This window comes from Bison bison, unplaced genomic scaffold (genome assembly GCF_000754665.1).
Source record: "Bison bison bison isolate TAMUID 2011002044 unplaced genomic scaffold, Bison_UMD1.0 scf7180017864289, whole genome shotgun sequence".
In the NCBI taxonomy this organism is placed as follows: Eukaryota; Metazoa; Chordata; class Mammalia; order Artiodactyla; family Bovidae; genus Bison; species Bison bison.
In genome coordinates, this window is record NW_011494861.1 from 14,621,225 (window position 1) to 14,631,102 (window position 9,878).

Genomic DNA, 9,878 nt, shown 5'->3' on the forward strand with positions numbered 1-9,878 from the left:
GAGACCCAGGTTTGATCTCTGGGTCAGGAAGATCTCCTGGAGAAGGAAATGTGAATCCATTCCATTGCCAATCCAATCCGAGTATTCTTGTCTTGCCTGGAAAATTCCATGGACAGAGAAGCCTAGCAGGCTACAGTCCATGGGGTCACAAACAGTCGGACACTATTGAGTGATTAACAATGTGTGACTAACAATTGAGTGACTAACACACACATAGCAGATTTACAAACAATGTTGTGACAGTTTCAGGTAAACAGTGAAGGAACTCAGCCATACATGTACATATATACATTCTTTCCCATATTTCTTCTCTCCCACCCAGGCTGCCACCTTACATTAAGCAGAACTCCATGTGCTATACAGAAGCTCCTTGCTGGTTCTCCATTTTAAATACTGCAGTGTGTACATATCCATCCCAAACTCTATAACTACCCCTTTCTCCTATCCTTCCTCCAGGGCGAGCATTCTCTAAGTCTGTGAGTCTCTTTCTGTTTTGAAAGTAAGTTCATTTTTATCATTTCTTTTTAGATTCCCACATATAAGGGATGTCATACCATATTTATCCTTCTCTGTCTGACTTATTTCACTTGGTAATTAATGACCATTCTGGATGCAAAGATGAGATGCAATTTGGGTGGTAAGTGGAGGATCCCCCATCTTGGCTGAGGACAAGGAAAGGGATGAATGTTCTTTGGAAATTTTGCAATTTAGTCTTCTCACACATCACAGCCTTCAGACTTTGAGAATTGTGCTTTACAGAAGGAAATGAGAAACTATGAGGCCTAGTACCCTGTTGTTGTCATCCAAGTGTTACCAGGTTGTCTGCTTTGATCCATAGAATGTCATGGGAGATGAAAGTCAAACCACATCCCTTTGGTTGCCTGACACAGATCAAGGAGGAACATAGGGACCTGCAGTGGCTTCAGGGGCCCTGGCCCGGCCTCCCCTTTGTGGGGAAACTTCTTTACTGTCCAGAGCTGAGGAAGCAGTGAAGATGCTGATGGGTAGAGTGACTGCACCCCACTCCAGTACTTTTGCCTAGAAAATTCCATGGACGGAGGAGCCTGGTAGGCTGCAGTCCATGGGGTCGCTAAGAGTTGTCAGGACTGAGTGACTTCACTTTCACTTTTCACTTTCATGCATTGGAGAAGAAAATGGCAACCCACTTCAGTGTTCTTGCCTGGAGAATCCCAGGGACGGGAAGCCTGGTGGGCTGCGGTCTATGGGGTCGCACAGAGTCGGACACGACTGAAGCGACTTAGCAGAAGCAGCAGCAGCAGCAGAGTGACTGCATGTTGTGGGGTCATGTGTTAATGAGCCCTCAGTGTACTTTCTTCTCAGTTTTACTTTGAAGCAAAAATTACTCTAAAAAAGAAAATCTAGTTTTACAAATATAACTGTAACCCTTCCTGCTCTAAAATTTTATTGTACTAAATATTTTCTAAAGTAGAAGAAAAACTAATGCTCATTGATTGTCAAAATCAGTTTCTAAGTCCTATGTTTTTGAGATGCCTAACCAAGTTAAACATTTTGAAGAATCCACATTAAAATAAAACTAAAATTTTAAAAATTAATTAAAACTCCAAACAAAACAGTTATATCCTTTATAACTTTTTGAAGAGCATTTATATCTTAGGTATTTAAATGAATATTATTTAGTCACACAATTATTTAGTGAACTAGCATTTACAGAAAAGTGACTTCCCAGGTGACTCAGTTTATAAAGAACCAGTGTATGATGCAGGAGACACAGGAGACTGGGGTTTGACCTGGGTCTGGACAATCCCCTGGAGGAGGAAATGGCAACCCACTCCTATATTCTTGCCTTATGGAGGGACCAAGGCAATCACAAGGACTGCTCATGTCCAGGGTCATGGCCTGAGTCAGTAGTGAGGCTCCTCCTGGGGTCTGCACTCGAGTGGCTCACTGTACACAACATGTTCCTCTCAGTGTGTATAAACCCACTGAACCACCCCAGAAGTAAGCAAGAAGGTCAGAGATGCCCCATATAGAATAAGGAACTGGTGGGAGTGTTAAGGTTTTAGATCATAGACAACTTAGTGGCTTTTAAAAAAAATCAGTGTTTGGAAATTCCCGTGGTATGAACTGAAAAATTAAGACAACACATCATGCACAGCAGCAGCAGTAGCCTTACAATGAGGGTCTCTTTATTTCTGACAATTTATAACCATCTACCCAGGGATAGCTTCAACATGTGAGTCTCAACCTCAAATCCACCTAAAGAAATTTTGGTTCCTATTTCTGACTCTACAGGACACATGTCCACAAATATTCCATTACCACAGAGACTACATTTCCCCCTGCAATCTTGCTCCCTGCAAGATCACATTTCCTTTTCACATTCACATTGAGAAGATGTCTGACACCAAGGGTCTGTTTTCCCTTCACAATGTACTTTGTCCTAGATTTCAGTTCCCAAGTACTCAGAAGAAAGCTTTTCATTGATGCACCCAACTAGGTAAGGGTGTTATTGCTGTATATGATGGGCTCAGGTTGACAGAATGTGTTATCTCCACAGTGTGGACAGGGGGTGAAGCAAATCCAGATGGTCCTGGGACGTCCCAAGTCCTTTAGAATCTCCAGCAGTTCAATCCGACACTGGGCAAGTCTACTTGGTTGGAGGATTCCCTGAGAGCTGAAACTCTCCTGAGGGGCAGTGTACAGCTCTCCACTTAAACTGGGCAGTCCAGAGGTGTGTCGCAGCATCTTCTCCATCATGGCCATGGAGAGGAAGTTTCCACGCAGACTAAAGGATGTGAGGTGGATGCAGAGGCTCAGGGCTGGCAGAAGGAATTCCAGGTGGGAGTCCCTGATCCCACATTGCTCTAGGTACAGCTTCTGGAGGGTGGCTGAAACTTTCTCCAGCAGAGCTGGGAGGAGCTCAGGACTAGAGTAGGTCATCATAACACCACTCAGATTCAGGCCCTTTAGCTGACTAACTTTCGGGCTCTGGGACAGATGGGTCAGGTCTGAATCTGTAAGGAGGCAGCAAGTTATCGTAAGGGTGTCCAAGGGGGTCATCAGGCACCTGGGGAGAAGGAGAGGAATTAAGTCTTAGAAACTGAGGTGGAATTTGACTGCAAGTTGAGAGACAAGTGATCTGCCCAAGCCCAAATTTGGTCAAATCATCCAATAAGGATTAATACCCAGAATGAGCAATCTCATTGCAGTCAGTCATTTCACCTTCTCTTTGTGACTGGGTCAAGTACATAGAATCTTTTTCCTTATTAGCAGATATTTTTATTCATGAAAAAGATCAAGATATCAATTTTTTAGGTTGACATTTTAAGGAATTTTCTTTTATTTTTTTAATTTATTTTAATCGGAGGCTAATTACTTTACAATATTGTGGTGGTTTTTGCCATACATTCACAAGAATCAGCCATAGGTGTACATGTGTTCCCATCCTGACCCTCCCTCCCACCTCCCTCCCCATCCCATCCCTTAAAGTATATAGAATCTTAAAAGCTCTCTCTCCTCATTACTCAATCAAGGAAAACTTACTTTGCTTCCTTATGAGGATGAATGAAGACAATGGAATGCACTAGGACAAGCTCAGAGGAGAGCCTGACATCTTACTTCAATCAATAGTGGACATCACCAAATGTTAATAGTAACAGATATACTTAAAATGCTTCCTAGGCCGGCTTCATCCCATCAGGCTTTGGCCCTGGACACCCATCTCAGGCAGGTGAGGCTTCTGGGTGACATGTGTAGAGGACCAACCTGGGCAATATCCCATGACATCCACTGAGGTTAACAGTCTTCAGGGGCTCACCTACATCCCTGCTTTATCTACAAACTATCTACCAAATTTTATGATCCCTTTGACCCCTGCTCTATTACTATCAACTTCAGGACCATGTATTTTCCATATATTAATTGCATTATCTGGATCCACAAACAAGCTTTTACACATAGGGTATTTGATTCCCCACCCCCTCGGTGGTAACAGATTTTTTTTATATATAAATTTATTTATTTTAATTGGAGGCTAATTACTTTACAACATTATATTGGTTTTGCCATACATAGACATGAATCGGCCACAGGTGTACATATGTTCCCCATCCTGAACCCCTCTCCCACCTCCCTCCCCATCCCATCTCTCTGGGTCATCCCAGTGCACCAGCCCCGAGCATCCTGTATCATGCATCAAACCTGGACTAGCGATTCATTTCACATATGATATTATACATGTTTCAATGCCATTCTCCCGAATCATCCCACCCTATCCCTCTCCCACAGAACCCAAAAGACTGTTCAATACATCTGTGTCTCTTTTGCTGTCGGGCATACAGGGTTATCATTACCATCTTTCTAAATTCCATATATATGCATTAGTATACTGTATTGGTGTTTTTCTTTCTGGCTTACTTCACTCTGTATAATAGGTTCTAGTTTCATCCACCTCATTAGACCTGATTCAAATGCATTCTTTTTAATGGCTGAGTAATACTCCATTGTGTGTATGTACCACAGCTTTCTTATCCATTCATCTGCGGATGGACATCTAGGTTGCTTCCATGTCCTGGCTATTATAAACAGTGCTGTGATGAACATTGGGATACACATGTCTTTTTCAATTCTGGTTTCCTTGGTGTGTATGCCCAGTAGTGGGATTGCTGGGTCGTATGGAAGTTCTATTTCCAGTTTTTTAAGGAATCTCCACACTGTTCTCCATAGTGGCTGTACTAGTTTGCATTCCCACCAACAGTGTAAGAGGGTTCCCTTTTCTCCACACCCTCTCCAGCATCTATTGCTTGTAGACTTTTGGATAGCAGCCATTCTGACTGGTGTGAAATGGTACCTCATTATGGTTTTGATTTGCATTTCTCTGATAATGAGTGATGTTGAGCACCTTTTCATGTGTTTGTTATCCATCTGTATGTTTTCTTTGGAGAAATGTCTGTTTAGTTCTTTGGCCCATTTTTTGATTGGGTCATTTATTTTTCTGGAATTGAGCTGCAGGAGTTGCTTGTATATTTTTGAGATTAATTCTTTGTCAGTTGCTTCATTTGCTATTATTTTCTCCCATTCTGAAGGCTGTCTTTTCACCTTGCTTAGAGTTTCCTTTGTTGTGCAGAAGCTTTTAATTAGGTCCCATTTGTTTATGTTTGCTTTTATTTCCAATATTCTGGGAGGTGGGTCATAGAGAATCCTGCTGTGATTTATGTCAGAGTGTTTTGCCTATGTTCTTCTCTAGGAGTTTTATAGTTTCTTGTCTTACGTTTAGATCTTTAATCTATTTTGAGTTTATTTTTGTGTATGGTGTTAGAAAGTGTTCTAGTTTCATTCTTTTACAAGTGGTTGACCAGTTTTCCCAGCACTACTTGTTAAAGAGATTGTCTTTTCTCCATTGTATATTCTTGCCTCCTTTGTCAAAGATAAGGTGTCCATAGGTGTGTGGGTTTATCTCCGGGCTTTCTATTTTGTTCCATTGATCTATATTTCTGTCTTTGTGCCAGTACCATACTGTCTTGATGACTGTGGCTTTGTAGTAGAGCCTGAAGTCAGGCAGGTTGATTCCTCCAGTTCCATTCTTATTTCTCAAGATTGCTTTGGCTATTCAAGGTTTTTTGTATTTCCATACAAATTGTGAAATTATTTGTTCTAGCTCTGTGAAAAATATTAGCTTGATAGGGATTGCATTGAATCTATAGATTTCTTTGGGTAGTATACTCACTTTCACTATATTGATTCTTCCAATCCATGAACATGGTATTTTTCTCCATCTATTAGTGTCCTCTTTGATTTCTTTCACCAGTGTTTTATAGTTTTCTATATATAGGTCTTTTGTTTCTTTAGGTAAATATATTCCTAAGTATTTTATTCTTTTCATTGCAATGGTGAATGGAATTGTTTCCTTAATTTCTCTATTTTCTCATTATTAGTGTATAGGAATGCAAGGGATTTCTGTGTGTTGATAAGGTATTTGAAATAGGCTTATAGTGGTCACAGAACTGGAGGGCACACAGCTTCAGTTTATAAATGCAGGCCTGGTTGAGTTGTCCATATTTGATGCCACATTCCCTGACCCATTTTCCTAAGTCATCTAGGAAAGATAACGCTAACTAAAAAGGAATTCAAATGCCCACCCCACTATATTCTAACCCCTAGTCTATAGCTTCCTAACAGGCTGTCCCTTTCCAGAACTTCTGTCCCAGTTTTGACCCCTACGTTGATTTGATGGTTGTGTGATACCACATTTCGGGATAGAACAGCAAAGAAGATAGTGCATTTGATATCCTAGTACTGTTTACTGTTACCTGGCCAGCGATGCACACTCACCTGAGCATCTGGTCCAGGCAGCCTTCAAGGTAGAAGGGGGATTCCAGATGAAGATCCCGGAGGTGGTGCAGCCTCAAGAACTGAGATGTAATTTTGACAACGTGCTGCTTGTCCTGCTCCTTGGGAGCTGGCAGGTGGATGTGGGAGATGAGGAGTCTCTGCACTTTGCTTATCTGGCCCAGGAGAGGAGCAAACATGGCCAGGGTGGGCAAATACCAGGTGCAATTCACGTGTACCTCCTCGATACAGTCCAGTCGCACCATGCTCAGCACCTTCATAATATTTTCCATGGGAAATGAAAGAATGCTTAGTTTCTTACAGCACAGGTGTATAGAAGCTTTTCTCTCCTCCACCCACTTTAGGAGGTAGGTGAGGAATCCATCCATGCTCCTTTCCTTGAGGTGAAGTTCTATGAACACCTCGAAGGGAGCCAAGGGCTTCTCCGCCCTCAAACTGTCCACAGCCCCTGGTGCCATTGATGAGCTTGAAGACACATGGATCTTGGATCCAGACCACATTCTCCAGAAGTCCTGTCCAGAATTTCTTAAATCCAGCACCTGCAATTTGCACCTCCTGTGGGGAAACAGCAGATTGGCAAGGATGGTTTAAGATCCACACAAAATTTAGGCAACACTCTGACTTCCCACCTGAACTTTTACTTCATATTCCTGACATCACCTGCTGCCTTGCCCTCTTCTTCTGTCTCTGCCTCACCTTCCTTCATCTCCTTTTCCCCTTTCATTTCTCCTAGCTTTATACTTCTAGTGCCCTTATGCACCCCTGGGAGGAGGCTGGGACATACTTTCAGATTCCCTTGCATCTTGGACACTGATGCACTACTGAAAGACATGTGCTTAGTCCCTTCAGTCATGTCTAACTCTTTTGCGACTCCTTGGGTTGTAACCCAGGTTCCTTTGTTCATGGAATTTTCCAGGCAAGAATACTGGAGTGGGTTGCTATGCCCTCCTCCAGGGGATCTTCCTGACACGGGGATTGAACCCATGTCTCCTATGTCTCCTGCATTGGCAAGCAAGTTCTTTACCACTAGTGCTACCTGGTATTTCTCAAAGTGAGCTCAGCAATGGCCACATCTCTGTATTTCTTCATTGACATCATCAGAGGCCACTGGCCCATCGATTTGCTATCTACTCTCCTGACGTCCCTGATAACTCAGTTGGTACAGAGTCTACCTGAAATGCAGGAGACCCCGGTTCTATTCCTGGGCCGGGAAGATCCACTGGTGAAGAGACAGGCTACCCATTCCAGTATTCTTGGACTTCCCTTGTAGATCAGCTGGTAAAGAATTTGCCTGCAGTGCGGGAGACCTGGATTTGATCCCTAGGTTGGGAAGGTCCCCTGGAGAAGGAAAAGGCTACCCACTCCAGTATTCTGGCCTGAAGAATTCCATGGACTACAGTCCACGGGGTTGCACGGAGTCAGATGTGAGTGAGTCACTCAGTCGTGCGACTTTCACTCACTTCACTCCTGACTTTGGCTGTCTCTTCAGGACTGCCCATATCCTACCAGGTTACCTGCATCAGACTCACCTGGGCTGATCCTTCTGTGCAAGCAGGACATTAAGGCCATCCAGTACTGTTTGTAAGGTTCCCAGATGAGGCGTCTGCATCAGGCCTCCCAGAGGCAAGCGGACAAAGGGCCAGGCTTGCACCAAGGCCTTTAAGGTCTTTCTGTGTCTTCCAAAGAACGCTTCCATGAAGAGTTGGGGGAAGAGCTCGATGGGCAGATACTCCAGAGCAGAAATGGCCAAGGCCTCATTGGCTAGTAGGCTCTTTCCTGCGAGGTTCATGAGTCTCAGGGGGTTCTGGACACTCATCCTGAATCTGCTCCTAAAGGAATCCTGTGAGAACTTGCAGGGAACAAGGCATCTTTCTCAGGTAAGCATGAACACCCCTTCACTATCTCCCCACCCTTCAGAGGAACTTACAGTCAAAGTCACTGCTCTGGCAGTGGTGGAAGAGCCTCAGTTTTTGTACAATTTCACTCTGGGTTCAGTGGGCAGAAAACCATAGCTCTGCCCCTACAGGCACCAGAACAAGCATCTCAGAAGGACCAAGGAGGAAGAAACACAACCCACTAATCCATCCATTTCCATCCACTACTTTGCTCATGGGAAACTTGTACCATGAGTTGAATGTTAAGCTCCATCTTTTTAAGGGGAAGAAAACTTTAAATCATCACTTATAGCCTAAAGCTATGGGATTAATAGCTTCATGTACCCAACACAGCCTTTACCCTCAGTTCCCACATTTAACGTGCTGGGATGAAACAGATACTCCTTATATGAATGCTACTTGCACAAACTATTTTCAATGTTGAGAAATAAAATTTCAAAAATTTAGATGTTTTCTTTGAAAAATAAAAGCTTATTGATTAAGATATTTTTAAATGACATAAACCAAAGCACAAATTCAGATTTTTGGGATTAAGGCAAAATTACACTTAGAGGCAAAACCAAAGCCTTACGTTTACACATCTGGAAAGAAAGAAAAAGGAAAATCTCCTTGACATCCATAGCTGCACACCACCCGTGGAAACCTGCTGACCATAGGTAAGATGAGGGTGTCCTTTGCTGAGGTCTGTAACTTACCAGCTCTGCTGTGGTTGGCAGTGTGCTCAGATGGATCCCAGGCAGTGACTCCAGAGAAAGAAACTTCTGCACCTCTTCTTTGATGCCTGGGGTTTTTATAAGCCTTTCTGATCACATCATTTCCCTGTCCAACTGCTACCATCCAATCAGAAAGTGATGCCTGATTAGATTTGGGACTCTCCTCCAGGAAAATCCTGATCAGATCTTCACATATAACCAGATGAATTGGTTTAATCAGATATTCATTCAGGAGGGAATATATGGGGGGGGGGAGAGGAATCAAAGACTCAATCATGGATTCACTCCTGGAACATTAATTTTCACTAGTAGGTCACTTCTGGGGGCTTCCCAGGTGTCTGAGTGGTAAAGAATCTGCCTGCCAAGCAGGAGACTCAGGTTCTGCCGAGGTTGGGAAGATCCCTGGGGAAGGAAATGACAACTCACTCTAGCATTCTTGTCTGGGAAATCCCATGGACAGAGGAGCCTGGTGGGCTATAGTCCATGAGGTTGCAAAAGAGTTGGACACAACTTAGCACTAAACAATAACAACAAATGGGGTCTGTTATAGCCATGGGTGTGAGACAGGAAAGCCATTATTTGTTCCTGCCATTGGAAAGCTAAAATGAAGTTTGAAAGCATCATTGTATTGTTTGGGAATGCTTTGACAGATCGATATAAACAAAATGTCCCACTATTAGAGCAGCTTCAAAAACATGGTAGTGTCATTCCCAAAGGAAACAACATAAATTCCTCTCTGTGTCAAGTTGTCACTTCGGCTTTACATCAGAAATAGCAGATCATAAGCCCATTAAAAGGAGCAAGGGAAATGCAATTGGGCATGTGTTTGGTTCTCTGGGCTTAAGCCAAGGCTTCTCTGAAAGAGCTGGCTCTAAATCACAATAAAGAGTAAGGGTGGGGACTGAGTAGTGAGGCAGGGGGCTGGGCGTGGGGGTGGGGA

General features: G+C 43.3%; 1 protein-coding gene across 1 annotated transcript in view; it reads right to left on the minus strand.

The window, feature by feature from the left end:
- Window positions 1-2,475: 2,475 nt before the first annotated feature.
- The window catches only part of LOC104996123 (melanoma antigen preferentially expressed in tumors-like), a 44,498-nt gene continuing 37,095 nt past the window's right edge, over window positions 2,476-9,878 (minus strand). Inside the window, exons 4-6 of the mRNA XM_010850249.1 lie at window positions 7,860-8,106; window positions 6,313-6,885; window positions 2,476-3,049 (exon numbers count right to left, since the gene is read on the minus strand). Coding sequence (XP_010848551.1) covers window positions 2,476-3,049; window positions 6,313-6,885; window positions 7,860-8,106 — 1,394 coding nt within the window. The remainder of the gene's footprint in view (window positions 3,050-6,312; window positions 6,886-7,859; window positions 8,107-9,878) is intronic.